Below are 17,666 nucleotides of genomic sequence, written 5' to 3' on the forward strand. Positions count from 1 at the left end.
CCAGACTCACGTGGCACCACATTAGTCCTGGCGAGACTCTCCCAGCTCATTGGGGCTCGCCCTTGCTCTGCAGCCCTGACAGTTCCCCTGTCCAGTGAGGACAAAAAGCTGGAGTGGATGCCACCTTGCCCAATATGGGATGTGGAGAAAACCTGGATTTGGGAAGACAGTTGGATCCTGAGCTAACCAGCTCAGCAATAATGTGATTCCTATAACATCATGTATCCTAAACACTGCTGGGTACTCCAAAGTCTGACCTCACTGACTCCTGCAACAATCACAGGTCTTTGGCTCTTTCCCTAAAACCACACCCCACCTCTGCCCTGTGGGATGAGTGTCTCTGCCCCTCTGCCATTCACTCAGTCCTTCATCCACCCCTTTATTGAGCACCTACTGTGTGCTGGGACTGTCCTAGACAGACAAGGTCCCAGCTCTCCCCAAGCTATGTCCTCTGAGAGGGGCAGAGGAGAGACAAGAGGGTGGTAAGAGTTTTGCAGAAAAGAAAGCAGACCGAGTGAGCTAGGGAGCTACAGGATGCAGGGGGAAGGTCCCTCACAGTCTAACTTACTCCCTCCTCGTGCAGTCCAGGGCCTGGACCGTCCTTGAAAAACACCAAGATTCTTTCCCTTTCTACATCACTCTTGGCCATTCAATCCCTAAACAAATGAATCTTGATTTCATCTTCATAGCTCTCCTCTCTCTCTCTCTCTCTCTCTCTCTCTCTCTCTCTCTCTCTCTCTTTGTCTCCCAGCCCTTCGATTTCCAGCAGTATCTGTCACCCTTGGCTGCCCCAGGACCCTGTCTCGGGCTGGGCATCATGACCTCCCGTCTACTATGGGCTCCTTCCCTGAGCTTGGCTAGTTTGCAGACAGGAGGAGACGGGCGGGACAAGAAAAGGACTGAGTGGTTAGAGGCCAGATCGCACAGAGCTCAGCACAAGATGGGTTTGATCTTCCTACCGAGAGCAGAGGCTCCCCGCACCTACGGGGAGTAAAGGTGGGGTGGGGGCGGGGCTTCGCGAGGGGCGGGGCTTCCGCTGCCGGTCCTCCTGCGGGGAAACCCTGCTGTGGCTCCCAGCGGTCCAGGTGGCGTGAACAGGTTTACCCCAAGAGGAGTGATATTTCCCTCAACCTCTTTTTTTTTGTTTTGTTTGTTTTAATTGAGGCAAAATTTACATTGAGACAATGCACCCATTTTAAATGATTAGTTTGATGGGGTTTTGACAAATTGGTGCTGTCATGTAATCACTGCCCTTTCCAGATCTACAATATTGCACTGCCTGCCAAGTTTCCCTTATGTCACTCTGCAATCAGTAACCCCTCTCCACTCCAGGTCTTATCATCTTGACCGTTGTGGCCTGCCATTGTGGTTTTAATTTGTGTTTCCCGGATGACAAATAATGTTGAGTATTTTTGTGTCTGTGCACTCATCGTCCATCAGGATATCTTTTATGAAGTGTCTCTTCCAGTTGTTTTATCATTGAGTTGAAGCAGCATTATGTATTCTGGATGTAAGGTCTTTGCCAGCTCTACGTTTTGCAAATGCTTTTTTTTTAACAGACTGCAGCTAGCATTTTCTCGTACTTAATGATGTTTCTTGAAGAGTAGAACCTTCCAGTTTTGATAAAATCTAACTTATCAATTTTCTATTTCATGATGATTGCTTTCTGTGTCTTAAGAGACTCTTTTGCCCATCTCATGTCAAGAAAAATATTTCTGTGTTGTTGGTTTTTGTTTTTGTTTTTTTCCCACCTCTAAGAATGTTATACTTCAGTTTTTCACATTCAAGACTGTGATCTATCTCAAGTTAATTTTTGCGTATTGTGATTGAGTTTTATTTTTTCTTAGTAGATATTCCATTGTTCAAACATGACTTGTTGAAAAGATTTCCCTGTTGACTTGCTTTGGCATTTTTGTCAAAAATCAATTGACTATAAAGTTTTGGCCAATTTCTAAACTATCTGTTCTGTCCCATTGATTGGTTTGTCCACCACATGCAATATCACGCTGTCTTGATTACTATGGAATTACAGTAAGTCCTGAAGTCAGGTAGTATAAGTTTCTAGCTTTTTTTCCAAGATTGCTTTGATACTCTAGATTCTTAAAATTTTATTTTTTAAAAAAGATTTTATGTATTTATTCATGAGAGACACAGAGAGAGAGGCAGAGACATAGGCAGAGGGAGAAGCAGGCTACCTGTGGGGAGCCTGATGTGGGCCCCGGGATCACGACCTGAGCCAAAGGCAGACGCTCAACCACTGAGCCACCCAGGTGCCCCCATATTGACATATCTTAACAATGTAGAGTCAACCAATCCATGGTTTATTTCTCTCTTGACTTGGGTCTCCTTTAACTTCTCCCAGCAATATTTTGATGTTTGCAGTGTGACAATTATCTGAAAGGATTTAGGGATGGATTGCATGTGGGAGGTGAGGAAAAAGGGAGTGGGCAAGGCTAAATGGCAAAAATCTCCTCCTGCTTCACTAGTGTAGATAAGAAAGAAAGCAACTTCCCCCCAGGGGATCCAGCTCAGAAGAAGGGCCTAGATTTGGACTCAACTGCCTCCAGGTTCATGTGCATGACCTTCTGAGACCCACCTCTCCAAACCCGCCCACCCTGGGGGGCTCTGGCCCCAATGGCACATTGGTGTATAGTCCCAGGAGGAGGTAATTAGGGAAGTTGGCACTTTTCTCCCTTGGAACTGTAAGGACCCTCTCTCCCTCTCCTGCTGGGCCTCCTTTTCCTTCCCTGTTCTGATGGGCCAGGGTGGACTCTGAACAACACTGGATTCTCCCAACAGTAGCCTCCTGTCTGGTCCCTGAGGGTCAGATAGCCCCTCCCTCTCTCCCTGTCACCCCTGGCTCTTCAAGCTAATGAGACCTGCCCTGATTCCCCAGCCAGGCTGCTGGCCTTAATCACCCCCAGCAGGAGGTTTGTGGGGGTGGAGAAAAAAAGAAACCCTTATGGTGAGACACAATGACCCAGCCACCCGTCAGGATTACCACCATCTCAGGCATGCCTGTGTGCACAGGTGTGTGCATTCGTGTGCACACTTGGGTGCATGGCGAAGTAGAACAGACCCAGGTAGAGACAAAGAGAAATCAGAAGTGCAGAACAAGAGAGGTTACCAAGATAGGGAGAAAACAGAAATGGAGGGAAAATCGGGAGAAAAAGACCAAGAATCAAAGAATAAACGGACGGGTGGGAGAAAAAGAGAAAGAAACAATAACAGAGGGGATCCCTGGGTGGCTCAGTGGTTTGGCACCTGCCTTTGGCCCACGGCTCAATCCTGGAGTCCCGGGATCGAGTCCCGCATCGGGCTCCCGGCATGGAGCCTGCTTCTCCCTCTGCCTGTGTCTCTGCCTCTCTCTCTCTCTCTATGTCTATCATGGATAAATAAATACATCTTTAAAAAAAAAAAAAAGAAAGAAAGAATAACAAAGCTTGGAACTTGGGAGGTTGGATAAAGAAGCACAGAGGTCCAGAGGGTAGGATGGAGTTGCGGAGACAGGTGGACAGACAGGGAGACAGAGACAGAGAGATATAGGTGCACAGAGACAGTCATAGAGAGAGAAAGGGAATGAATGAGAGATCAGCGACCAATAGACCAAGACAGAAATGCAAGTAAATCAGTCAAGACTGGGACAGAAGGACACAGAGATGGGGAATTAAGGGGGGGAGGGGGGCACACATGCAAAGGAGCAGGAATGGCATAACCTGAGACCCAAGGAAGAGAGAAACTGAAGCACAGAGATCCCAAAGACCAGTAGTGGCAGGGGTGGGGGGCAAGAGTGAGTTGGAGAAGCTAATGTCTAGTAGAGACAGAAAAGTCAGAGGCCAGAGTGATAGAGGCTGAGGCAACAGAGAAAAGGGGAAACTGAGGTACAAACCATGAACAGGGGCACCTGACTGGCTCAGTGGTTGAGTGCCTGTCTGCCTTTGCCTCAGGTCATGATCCCAGGGTCCTGGGATGGAGTCCTGCATCAAACTCCTTGTGGGGGGCCTGCTTCTCCCTCTGCCTGTGTCTCTGCCTCTCTCTGTGTGTCTCTCATGAATAAATAAAATCTTAAAAAAAGAAAGAAAGAAAGAAAGAAAGAAAGAAAGAAAGAAAGAAAGAAAGAAAGAAAGAAAGAAAGAAAAGAAAGAAACCACGAACAATTGGGCCATACAGGTTTGAATTAATTGGCAGACAGAATGTTGGGGAGAAAAAGAGTGACCCAGAAGGAAGGCAGAAAGTCCCACACCCCTAATTTTTCAAATGATTTTTCAGCAACACCCAGCATTTCTCTCCTTCCTTTTTAATGGGACACCAAAGCTGGAGGGACATCAGTTAGACCACAGAAAGAACTTCCCTGAAGAGTGGGGTCCGGGTCACAGGCGGGAGCTGGGGCTTCCCATCCCCATCAACCTTAATTGCCAAGATGTCAGTGGGGAGGAGGAGGGGAGGAGATTAGGCAGACGGATGGGTGCCCCTCCCCCTCCCAGCCAATGTCACCTCCTGGCGTCCAGTCAAGTCCCCCACCCGGGGCCAGGATTACCCTCTGAGATCCAGGCCACAGCAAATGACATCACTCCCAGCCAGGGCTTAAAATCTCCCCATGTGAGGGGACCCATTTCCTTCAGCCTCTGCCACCTGAGGACTCTGACTCCAACCAGGTCCTGGGCCACCAGGAGAGCCTGACCCTGTTTTTGGAAGGTGAGTGTCTGCAGGAGGGGCAGAGGGGATGGAGGGAGAGGGAGTGAGAGAGGGAAAACTGGGGACAGAAGTTGGGTTCCTTTTACCCTGGACTGTGTTCTCAGTGGCTGGCCCCACAGGAGCTGGTGGGACGCATGTGTGATGTTTGCTGCGGAGTCATATAGGGGATGAAGGTCCCATCCTGGTGTTTGGAGGTGCAGGGTGGCTGGGAGCAGGGCATGAGGGGATGGAGTCAAGCAGCTTGTTGGTGAGGTGACACAGCCAGGCTCTCCCAGCGCCTGGGGCTGGGGACTTCTCACCCCTGCTCCAAGGCTACTTCCCAACAGTCTCCCTATTATGTTCTCTTTAAAATTCGACACTGCCTGAAACTTTCTCTTCGTTTGTGCCTTTATTCACTGACCAGCCAGTGCCTGGCATGTGGTTGGGGTGCCTGTTTATTTGTTGAGTAGCAGTGAAATGACAGAAATAGAATCCAAGAACCACTTGCCTGCAGCAGGAGGGAGGAACGGTGGACTCTCAGGTGGCCCAACGGGGGGCCAAGAATGCAGTGATTCTCGGCTCACGTGCTGGTAGAGTGATTATGTGGAGGCCTCCCCATCCTAGAGACTCCTACTTTCCTACATCCCATCTTGGTCAGGAGCATGTATAGCTCAGCTCCTTGTCCTACTGGATGGCGGAGCTACTGGGGGCGGCAGAGACTCCACAAAGGAGGACCTTGAACGTGGCTGAGCTGGGGGTGTCTTGCCAGGGCTGATGTGAGGTCCTCTGAGTCTGGGCTTAAAGCCTGCCTTTGACTCACCACGAGGCCTTGGGCCATTCATGTGACCTTCCTGGGTCTCAGTTTCCCCATTCCCTAAGTGGTGACAGTAATAAGTTGCCATGATGAGTTGCCATGATGATGTGACACAAGGAACCCATGTCATAGGCCTGGACTGCAATGAGCCCGGGAGAGGGAGCTGACTTTATCTTGCTTTGGGGGATCAGGGGCAGATTTAGGGGTGGAGAGCAGGGGACTCTACTGAACCCTTGGCTTCTTCCTCTGTGAAGTAAGGATCGTAATAGGACCTGCCTTGGAGGAAGTTTGATTGGGATTATTGTTCCCTGAAATCTTGTGCCCAAGACCTTCAGTGAAGTGTCTAAGCAGTGGAGGATCCCAATAGGAGGTCCTTCTGGTTGTCACCTGCCTCACTGTGAGGTGGGTGTTACCTTCCTCTGCAAACCTCAGCCTCGGTTTCCCCATCTGTAGAATGGGATCATCTCCTCGCCCACCCATAAGGTGAGTGTGAGCCTTCAGGCCTCACTTGCCAGAGCATCTGCTCAGATGGGAGCCTGGATTCAGTGACTGCTTGGGGAGCCCCAAGCGCCAGCCTCAGGTCCCACAGTCTTGTCCCCAGGGTGGGGAGCGTGGTCTCTCTCAGCATCATTGCCTTGAGCTTTACCGGACAGGACGATGATAGGGTTCCAGGTTTATTGTAGGTTCTCAACACGGCAGATATTGTAGTTGTTGCTGTCTATGCTCCTTGGGATGGGACACAGAAAGCCTGTGTAGATTGAGAAAATTCTGAGGTCGCAATACCACTGGCAGGTGTCTCATCTTGTTGTCAGAGAGAAATTTCAATGAGTGTCCGACACTATTTGTTATTATTCTTGTCCACAAAACACTTGTTGGTTGTCCAAGAAGGGGGCAAATCCTCCATCCCAGGGGAGGGGGAGGTCACTGTCATTACCAGATGCTAGATCTTGGTCGAGCACCTTCCTCACTCTGGGCTCCGATTCCCTGTCTGTAGGGTGGATCATCCCAGGGAGAGGATGCTGGGTTTCCAGGAAGGCCAACCATGTAGCCTGGCCAACCTGGCACATAGACAATGGAGGAAGACAATGAGCTCGGTTGCTCTTGCTCCAGGCCCTGCCCCTGGTCCCTAGCTGGGCAGTTTCACAACTGTTTCCGTGCTCTCCAGAAGCTCCAATGAAGCATCATCACCCCCTTGGAGGAAGAGGGAGGGGACAGAGGGAACCCAGGTGGGATGCTGGGAGAACAGCCTTTGGGAGCCTCCAACCCAGGGTTGGAATCCCGGGTCCCCCCAGTCAGCCTGTGTGTACGACCCTGGGCAAGTCACCATGCCTGAGTCTGAAAATATTCCCATCTGTGAAATGGGAGTGTAATGGTAATGCAGAGTCTGCCTCCCAAGGCCATGCTGAGGATGTTAGGGCGTCCTACATAGAGAAGGCTTGTGCGTGAGTTAGCTCTAGCTGTGTAACGAGTTACACTGAAACTTAGCAGCTTAAAACAACAAACATTTATGGTCTACAGTTCCTGAGGGACAGGGATCTGGGGCGCTTCCACTGGATGATTCTGGCTCAGGTCTCTTCATGCTCTTGTAGTCCGATGTCGAGGAGGGCCGAGTCCTTGGCAGCCTTGCCTGACACTTTGGAACTGACCTTCCCCTGGGGCTTGGTCTTATGGCTGTTGGTGGGATGCCTCAATTCCTGGCCACCTGGACTCCCCCCCCCTCCAAGTTCCCCCACAGGCTTGCTTGTGCATCCTCATGATATCGACTGGCTTCCCCCAGGGCAGCGCCAGCCTTGGAGGTCACCTTGTCATTTCTGCAATACCGAATTGGCAGCCCATGGCAGTCCTGCTCTGTGAGAGGGGACAACACCAGGGGGTGAATAGCAGGGTGAAGATTATTGGGGACATCCTAGAATGCCCATCAATTCTTCGAATTTAAAGCATTTTTTAAAAGATTTTATTTATTTATTTGTGAAAGAGAGAGAGCTAGCACAGAGAGAGAGGGAGAAGCAGGCTCCCCGCTGAGCAGAGCACTCTATCTGAGGACCCTAAGATCATGACCTGAGCTGAAGGCAGTTGCCTAACCAACTGAGCCACCCAGGAGTCCCCTTAAAGCGGTTTTTGCTTTTATTATAACCATCAGCACTGAACTTCCCCTTGACTTTCCTTTCCAGGCTCTACATCATCTGGTTCACTCCCCAGCTCCTGGGTCACCTCCTTACTGAGAGGTCTTTCCTTACCCTTCATCTAGATGAAGGTCTTACCCTTGGCCCAAGCCCTGTCACTACCCCAATACCCCATTTCATTTTCCCAGAAGTTCAATCCCATGAGAACAGAGAAGCCATGTGCCTCATTCCTTGCCATATCCCCACCTCCTACAACATGGTGGAATCTCAAAAATATTTCCTGGATGGGCAGTACAATCCCAAATGATGATAAATAGGAAGAACACCATGGTGGAATCTCAAAAATATTTCCTGGATGGGCAGTACAATCCCAAATGATGATAAATAGGAAGAACACCATCCCCCAATTGGGATGAGAAGGACAGGCTAGTGGGAACAAGAAGGGAGAAGATGCTAAAGCAAAGTTCTTCTGTTTTTTATTTTTACTTATTTCTGAAATATTGGTATGTGTGAGAGAAACAGAGACAGAGACACAGAAAGACAGAGAGACAGAAAGAAGGAGAGAGAAATCCATTTTAGGGCAGCCCCGGTGGCTTAGCGATTTAGTGCCGCCTTCAGCCTGGGTGTGATCCTGGAGACCCAGGATCAAGTCCCATGTCAGGCTCCCTGCATGGGGCCTGCTTTCCCTCTGCCTGTGTCTCTGTCTCTCTGTCTCTCTGTCTCTCTCCCTGTGTCTCTCATGAATAAATAAAATCTTAAAAAAAAAAAAAAGAAATTCAGTTTAGCATATGGGATGGCTCCCCAGGGAATTTATGTTTGAGGTGAAACCTGTAGGAGGAGAAGGGGTTAGCTGTGATGGGGACCAGACAAGAGGTATTCCTGGTCCAGAGGACAGCTTATGCACACAACCAGAGAGGCTGCCCTCATCTTTGTGAAGGAGCACTAGGGAGCCATGGAAAGGGTTTCATGGTTTTTTGCTGGCTTTTTTGTTTTGCTTAGATTTTTATTGTTGCTTATGTTTTTGAAAAGCTTATATGTCCTTATGGTTACAAAGCAATCTAAACTGTAAAAACAAGGCATGAATATAGCACCCCCCTCCAGAGGCCCTCACTTCAATATCTTGTGTCCTTCCTGGCAATTTTCTGTGCATACATATGCTATATATATAGTAAATATTATATATAATTGCTGCCTTGTTTTAAAAATCACAAATAGTAGGCTGCTACACACACTGCTCAGCACTGTACCTTTTCCTTCGAATATATTTAATATATGTTGCATATGTATATATCATATAATATATATTAAGTATCTACTTTGGTAATGTAGGATATCTAACACACACACACACACACACACACACATGCACGCTCCTTTTGTCAAAGTGTAATTTTAACAAAATTGAACAATCTGATTCTCAGATGCATACAGAATACACCCCAGATCCAAGATTTGTTGAAGTTATTAAATGAGGAGATCAGCTGTTTCAAAGGGGAAGTCAAGAAACAGAGGCTAATACAGTTCTTCAGGGAATGAGCTAAAAACACAAAGAAAACTGGACAGCAGGGCAGCAGCAAATCCTCTGTAACCCTGAGGTTATCCTTTCTGCCCGAGACAAATCATTCACAACCAAACTTCTGCAGGTTGCCATTTACCTTATCAGAGTCCAGACCCTGATCAATAAGGAATAGGAACCCGAACAGAGATCCAGTCCCTTAAAAAATGAAATAACTCTTGGGCTGGGAGGGGTTCCGTTAAACAGGCTCCCGGGGTGATCTAGAAATGACACACCATAGCTACTTTTTTTTTTTTTTAAGATTTTATTTATTTGAGAGAGAGAGCATGAGCAGTGGGGAGGCAGAGGGAGAAGCAGACTCTTCTCCAAGCAGGGAGCCCGATGCAGGACTCCATCCTAGGATCCTGAGATCACGACCTGAGCCAAAGACAGATGCTTAACCGACTGAGCCACCCAGGTGCCCCCACACTGTCACCTCTTATTGCCAAATTTAGGATCATTTCTTTTAACTGACTAGAGAGCTCTGAAACTCAGCTCACAGCAGTCTTATATTTTTTAGTGATTTCATGGTATTCCCTTGAATAAAGGTGCTGTAAGCTACTTGCATAATTTACTCAATACATCCCCTTTGGTGGACATAGAGGTTGCTTCCACATTTTGGTGATTATACACGTGTGCATTAGAAATCCTGGTGTGGAGCCTGTGCAAGCTTCCAAATGACAAGGGGCACCCCCCCCACCCCACCCTGCTATGCGGCACCCATGGTGTCAGGTGCTAGTTTAAGGAGCTGATACACATCATGCATTTGCCCTCCCAACTACCTAAAGAGGTAAATGCTATCTGCATTCCCATTTTCCCTTGAGGGGACTGAGGAGCTCTGAAGGCAAATTGCCCCAAGGGCTGACTGGGAGAACTATGATGGCATCGCATCGCACTCTGGTAAATGCTTCCAGTTCGTTCCATTGATGCTCACCATCTCCCCATCAGACACGGGACCATTTGTTTCTTCACACCCAGGCTGGCACTGGGGCTAACAGATCTCTGTTATCTTTTTGCCCACCTGGCGGGTCACACGTGGTGGTGGAAGATCATCCTTCACTTGTTTGCGTGCCACTCTGCCTACCCAGTTTGTCGGGGACTTTTCCAATGTGTATGGGGAAAACCCCATCTCTAGAAACCTCCCCATTCCAAGCAGGACCGGGACAGCTGGTCCCTTTGCTGTCCATGATTCTGTGCCAGGCTGGACATCTTTTCTGGGGTCGTAGGAAGACAAGCTGCTGGAGAGGGAGTGGCAGGATCTAATGTAAAGGACAGAGTGGGCATAAGGGCTTCCACTTAGGATGCGCATTACCGCTTCAGCTGGTTTTATAGATGGAGTCTTGGGGAAAAGCTCTACCCACCTTAAGAGGAAGGCCATTTTATAGGTGTGGAAACTGAGGCACGGAGAGATTAGGTGCCCAAGGTCCCACACCTAAGAAGAGTCTGAAGCAGGACTTGGACCTAAGCCTGCTGGTAACCATGCAGTAACTGGGGAGTATCTGAGTGCCCCCTCCTCTCTTGCAGGCCCGCAGACCTGGGCCACAGTATCCCCAAAGATCATGATGGCGTATATGAACCCGGGGCCCCACTACTCGGTCAACGCCTTGGCCCTCAGCGGTCCCAGCGTGGATCTGATGCACCAAGCTGTGTCCTATCCAAGTGAGTACGGTCCTTCTCCCGGCCACCTCAGTTCTTGGTCGCCCCTGGGGTCCCTTGTCCTTGGGAAGAAGATGGGAACTTACTGGGGTGACATCGGAGCCACACACCAGCCGTATGTAGGCATTTGCATGTGCCAAAAACTTCTCCTAAGCTTTTCTACACTATCGGGGTGTTCATAGCAATTTGGGATATGGTTCCCTCTTTTACATACTTTATATTCTAGGAGTAGTTGAATACTCTGTGGCATGTTTCTTTTCTTTTCTTTCTTTTTTTTTTTAATATTTATTTGACAGAGTGCGCCCACAAGGCGGGGAGGGGCAGAGGGAGAAGCAGGCTCACCGCTGTGCAGGGAGCCCGATTCAGGGCTCCATCCCAGGATCCCGGGACCATGACCCAAGCTAAGGGCAGATGCTCAACCGTTGAGCCATCCAGGCGCCTCTCAATGGCATGTTTCAACTGAACATGTCTTGGTACATAAAAACTTTTAGAAAGGAGATAAAAGTCAAACTCATACACTTTCTAACAGGGCTAATGCCTGTTCTCAAGCTGAAGCATGAGCCCCAAAATGACAGGAAAAGAGGGGCCCCATTTCCCAGGGGGACAGAGTGAGGTCTACAAGGTCAGGGAAGAGGTACAAACTGCTTTTGGGGAGATGAACCCCCCAGAAAGGGCTTCCCGACATCCTATGGAACCTTAGGGCCTCCCGCAAGTGGACAAAGAGAATGGGAGGGCCAGGTCACCCGACAGTCCCGTCACCCTGTCCCCATCTTAGGTGCCCCAAGAAAGCAGCGGCGGGAGCGGACCACCTTCACCCGGAGCCAGCTGGAGGAGCTAGAGGCTCTGTTCGCCAAGACTCAATACCCGGATGTGTATGCTCGAGAGGAGGTGGCTCTGAAGATCAACCTACCTGAGTCCAGGGTTCAGGTGCGGTGTTCTAGTCCCTGGGCCCCTTGCAGCCCTTCCTGGGACCCAGAGTGAAGGGACAGGGGGCGGGGGGGTAATCATAGAGTAACAGCCAAAGTCATGTATGGTCCTAATAACTCCTCACCCTCATCACTGTCCCTTACACTTCCCTCCACCCTCTTTGCCAGCCACACCTGCTGGTTCCCCTAACACACCTCCCAAGCACACCCTGGCCCCAGGCCCTTTGTACTCCCTGTTCCTTCTACCTAGAAGGTTTATTCCCCATCACTTTGCTCAAGTCTTTGCTTATCAACAAATCAGGTCACTGTGTCCTTCAATGAGACCTAGACGGACCTTTGCATTTAAACTTACAATGTCCCCCGGCACCCCACTTTAGTGCCCCCTCCTCCAGCTCAGTTGGTTCTTCCACAGTACCGATCTTCTAAAATATGATGCAATGTACTTACTGTTTATTTATAATCTGTCACCCACAACAAGAATATCAGCTCCACGGATGTAACCCCAAAGTAGTAGTTCATGCATGTTTATTAATTATTTTTTAAGATTTTATTTATTTATTCATGAGACACAGAGAGAGAGAGAGAGGCAGAGACACAGGCAGAGGGAGAAGCAGGCTCCATGCAGGGAGCCCGATGCGGGACTCAATCCCGGGACTCCAGGATCACGCCCTGGGCCCAAGGCAGGCGCTAAACCGCTGAGCCACCCAGGGATCCCCATTGCATGTTTATTCATTGATTGAAGGGATGGGTGGATAAGTGTACATATGTGCGTTTGTATGATAGTATGTGTGTGTGCACAATTATATACACAACTGCATGTGCGCTTATATGTATGTACATATGATTGTGTGTGTGTGTAATTGCAGATGTGAATGACGGGACGGACAGATGGATGAATGGATGGATGGATGGACAGATAGAGCACCCCATAACTGACGGCAGGGTAGGGGCATGTGACTGTGGTGTGTCTCACTAATAAACACCATCATTCCAGGGAACCATGGAGGATACTCCGGGGCTCCCTCCCCACTCACCACCCCATCTCCCCTCTTTCCCCCCAGGTTTGGTTTAAGAACCGCAGAGCTAAATGCCGGCAGCAGCGCCAGCAGCAGAAACAGCAGCCTCAGCCCCCCGGCGCACAGACCAAGGCTCGTCCTGCCAAGAGGAAGGCAGGCATGTCCCCAAGATCCTCCTCCGACGTCTGTCCAGACCCCCTAGGCATCTCAGACTCCTACAGCCCCCCTCTACCCGGCCCCTCAGGCTCTCCTACCACGGCCGTGGCCACCGTGTCCATCTGGAGTCCAGCCTCAGAGTCCCCTTTGCCTGAGGCCCAGCGGGCAGGGCTGGTGGCCTCGGGGCCACCCCTGACCTCCACACCCTACGCCATGACCTACGCCCCTGCCTCTGCTTTCTGCTCCTCCCCTTCGGCCTACGGGTCTCCGAGCTCCTATTTCAGTGGCCTGGATCCCTATCTTTCCCCCATGGTGCCCCAGTTGGGGGGCCCAGCCCTCAGCCCCCTTTCAGGCCCCTCCGTGGGCCCCTCCCTGGCCCAGTCCCCCACCTCCCTGTCAGGCCAGAGCTATGGCACCTATAGCCCCGTGGACAGCTTGGAGTTTAAGGACCCCACAGGGACCTGGAAGTTCACCTACAACCCCATGGATCCTCTGGACTACAAAGATCAGAGTGCCTGGAAGTTTCAGATCTTGTAGAAGATCCTCTTCTGTATGTCTCTCTGCATCTCATCTCAACCCGGCATCCCCAGGAAAGCAGTGGGGCTGGCCCTCCCTCCAAAAGTTGTGGCCTCTCTGGCCTCATGTGTGGAGTAGCCCACCACAGTCCACCCCCCTCTCCCCGGGACAGTCTCCTCACTCTCCGGGGAAGTTCAATAGATCTTAGTAACCCTCCACCCAGCCCCGCCTCACCATGGATGCTGGCTGCCATTTTAACCATGAGCCCTGGACTCCAGAAACTGGTGCTATGAATGTGCTCTGAGATGAAATTAAACCAAATTCAAGTAGTCAGTTTAGGGGTCCTGGTCAGGTCAGAATCGAGATGCCCTGGAACAGACAGGTAGGGAGACTCAATGTCATACCTTCCATTTGGGACACTTCCTTAGCATGTGGCTAGAGATCCTTCTAGAAAATCCAAAGATAGTTTTAAGAAGCCCCACCATGGCAGCTTAGGTCAGTTGTACAGTTCAATTAAAAAATCCATTTGGCGATTTTACAGATTTCCCAAATATCAGGTTTACATGGTAGGTTTAGGGGGCTCTTTGATATATATTTTTTTCTTTTTAGTTTCTTCTTAAAGACATTTCGTCAGGTATGCATTCTTTTGGACTTTGAGAGTGGCCATGTTTGGTTTTGTTTTAGGATTTTCTAAAGGTGGATTTCACCCCAGCGCTGGAGGAACTGTGGTAGTTGCCACTGGGGCCAACCATGGTAGTTGGCTCCAACATAGCTGTGGGTATATCAAAAAAAAGAAGAACAGGAGGTGGCAGGCTTCTCATTTGTAAATATGCAAGAGACGAGGTTGGCGGGATAAGTGGATTTGGAAGAAGCCCCACATTTCAAAAATACAGTCCCTCTCTTAGATTTTGTTTCCTGTTACCATTGCAGGATGGGACCAGAGAGCGCAGCCTGATGGAGTGGCACCATATTTCTTTCTGTGCGTTGACCCCCAGTGACAGAGACAAGCACTGAGAGACTTTTAAGATGGAGTCAGGCATTTTAACACTCTTGGTAGTTTGATGCTTTGGCCTTGCTTGAATTTTTTTTTTTTTTTTTTTTTTTTTTTGTCTTTGGCCCTGGGAGGCAGTAGCCACGAGCCTTTCACTGGTGGGCTTCACAAGGTAAAAGGAAGTAGGGCAGGAAGGTGGTGGTGTGCTGGTATGTGGTAACCATTGGCTCCCTAAAGAAGAGGAAAAACCTTGATTTGTAGTGATTGCCAATTTCTGTGGTGTAAATTATCCCACTATGGCTGATTTCAAGGCACCAAGTCTGTGGTCATGGCCTCGGAGCTGGATGCATGCCATCTGTGCTCATGGGCTGGTAGGAACTGGTTCCAGGTCGCCGGTGTAGGAAGGGATGTCAGGAGGCAGGCACAGTGTGGAGAGAGGCTGGGAGGCCTCAGATGGATTTTTCTGGGTCCAGGCCAGAAGAGGTCCATATGGACTAGACCCCCCAAGACCCTCTGAAGGGGCACACGGCGATCACTGGAATCCTCAAGGATGGTTTACTCAGCACACCACATGACCATGTCTCATGGGCCTGAGTCATACTGGCCTCTGGGACATTAGACCCAGGAGTGAGTGGCTCAGAGTCCAGTGTGGGACACAAAGGATAAACAGAGGAGGACAGTGCAGGTGGGGGTGGAAGATAGACGATCCAAGCAGAATCCGCAGGGGAGGGACAGGGAGGAGGTGACATTGTGTAAAAGTTGGGACCAGATGCACTGCCATTGATTCATTTTGCAGAGACTCCCAGAGTCTGTGCTGGAGGCGGGGGTCTCAGGAGTACATAGGAATTTCTCTCTGCCCCACGGAGCTCCCAGAGCTCTGGTTCACAGAGGAGGGTGTGTCTTGTGAACACGAACAATTCACAGGCACGCTGATAAGGGGGTCCGGGAGAGCATGAAGGATGGACGTCATGTTCTGGAGGAGGGTGGAAGGTGTAGAGCCTGGGGGGCCACAGTCACAGGCCCACAGGGCTCAGATGTCAGGAGACCCCTCTCGCTAGGGCTGGACAGAGCAAGAGGGTGCATTTGTTCGGGAGGTCCTGGCTTCCTTTCCCGGGGCCAACCTCCTGAGCTGTGGGGATGTCAAAGGTTCTACTTCTTTGAGACAAAAAGCCAGGACAAGTGACAAGAGAGAGAAGGAAGCGGCCAGGAGCCCCCTTCACTCTGTGTTCCCTCCCCCACTCCTTGAGACTCCAGTCCCCTTCCTTCCAGGACAACCACCCCCCACCCCAAGCGAAAATAATTAAATTGTTGAATCTCGCTAAAAATCTGGGTGATTTTTTGTCCTTAATTTCTGACCAGGGACAGACCGAGGAAAGTGGAAAAAGGGATTGCCCTGTTCCTTTCCTCTCTCTTCCCCGACCTCTGTCTCTGGGGACATGGGTCCCTCCACGTGCTTTCCTGTCTGGTCGCCGTCTTTTCCTTGGTTATCTCCCTAAGCCAATTAAGTAGGGACATGGGCTCCAGAAACCAGCTTCCACCTGCTGTGACCTTGCTGGGTTCCCCAGCTCCCCCCTGCAAGGCGGAGGGGGTGGTGGGTGGGAGGAGTGACCACGCTTCCTGCCTCAGTGGCCCATGTGAGGACACGAAAAGGAATGAAATCCTGATTCATTCTACAACATGGGTAGACCCTGAAGGCATTATGCTAAATGTTTATCTTAATCTAATTTTTTTTTCTGAACTTGTCCTTGTGCTGTTCATGTCCATGGCAGCTTCATTCATAACGGTCCCAAACTGGAAACTATCCAAATGTCTGTCAACAGCTGACAGGCTGAGGTGTATCCAGACAATGGATGGGTGGATCCTCAGCAATAAGAAGGCATGAACTTCAGGTACACAGGACAACACGGGTAAATAGCACAATAACGAGTAAATATAGGCAGTCTCAAAGCAGTACATACGGTTTGATTCCATCTACATGAAATTCTAGAAAAGGTGACCTTATAGTGGCAGAAAGTAAATCATAGTTGCCAGGAGCTGGGGTCAGCAGCTGGGATTCACTGCAAAAGGACAAAAGGGAACCTTTTTGGGGTGCTGAGAGTATTCTATTTTTTAAAGTGTATTTATATTTTTTTAGTAATCTTTACACTCAGAGTGGGGCTCGAACTCACAACGCTGAGATCGAGAGTCACATGCTTCTCCAACTGAGCCAGCCAGGCGTCCCGAGTATATTCTATATCTTGATTACGGTGGTAAGTCCATGGCTATATGTGATGGTCCAAACTCCTCAAACTGTACTGTTACAGTGGGTAGATTTTATGGGATATAAATTGAGTCTCAATAAATTGGAAGGAAAAAGAAAAATCCACTGAGCACATACTATTTGCCAGACACTGAGAAAGTCAGCCCAAAAATTCTTTTTTCAAAACAACCCACCAGAGAGGCGCTATTGATATCAGATAGATGCTGTTATTATCCTCATTTCACAGATGAGAAAACAGAGGCTGTGGGAGGTTAGGTGACCTGTCCAAGATCCCACAACTGGGAAGAGATCATTGGGGTTTTTTGTTTCTTTTAAATATTTTATGTATTTATTCGTGAGAGACACAGAGATAGAAAGACAGAGACATAGGTAGAGAGAGGCTCCCTCCCCTGTAGGGAGCCGGATGCGGAACTCGATTCCAGGACCCTGGGATCACAAGCTGAGCCAAAAGCAGACACTCAACCACCGAACCACCCCGGTGTCTCAAAATCATTGAGTTTTATCTTCATCTTGCTGGACCCTCTGGACCCTGCTGATATGTGTCCCCTCTGATTTTGGTCCTCCTTCCTTTCTCCTTCCTCCGTCTCAAGCTCAGATGTATGTCTCTCCCTTCACCCCCATATGTCTGCACCCTACCCAACCAGCCCACCCCTCCTGCTCTCTGAGCCCCTCCCTGGTTGTTTCTTCTGTCCCTGAACAGGACTAATTTAGCAAATGCCCCAATCTTCTTATGATGGTCCAGCCTCAGCAGAATGGCCAGGAATTAGCAGGGATTAGGTTCAGATGCATGACCCTGGGGGGAGGGGCTCTGTGCAGGCAAATGAGTTTTAACTAAGTGATGCCTTCCTTCCTCCACAGCAGATCATGCCTAGGACACACAGTAATAATAAGACCATAACCAAACTCTTTGTTGGGCGCTTATGACATGCCAGGAACTGTTAGGCACATTCCTTGTATTTCTCCCTCCACCCCCCCAAAC

The 17,666-nt window shown here is 49.6% G+C and overlaps 1 protein-coding gene across 1 annotated transcript; it reads left to right on the forward strand.

The window, feature by feature from the left end:
• The first annotated feature begins 4,628 nt into the window (after nucleotides 1-4,628).
• On the forward strand, nucleotides 4,629-15,752 carry CRX (cone-rod homeobox). Its single transcript, NM_001003049.1, is given in 4 exon segments — nucleotides 4,629-4,695; nucleotides 10,691-10,825; nucleotides 11,598-11,749; nucleotides 12,810-15,752. Coding segments are annotated over 3 exon segments (900 nt in total). The 5' UTR covers nucleotides 4,629-4,695; nucleotides 10,691-10,725; the 3' UTR covers nucleotides 13,458-15,752.
• The last annotated feature ends 1,914 nt before the right edge of the window (nucleotides 15,753-17,666 follow it).

This window comes from Canis lupus, chromosome 1 (assembly GCF_011100685.1).
Source record: "Canis lupus familiaris isolate Mischka breed German Shepherd chromosome 1, alternate assembly UU_Cfam_GSD_1.0, whole genome shotgun sequence".
NCBI lineage: Eukaryota > Metazoa > Chordata > Mammalia > Carnivora > Canidae > Canis > Canis lupus.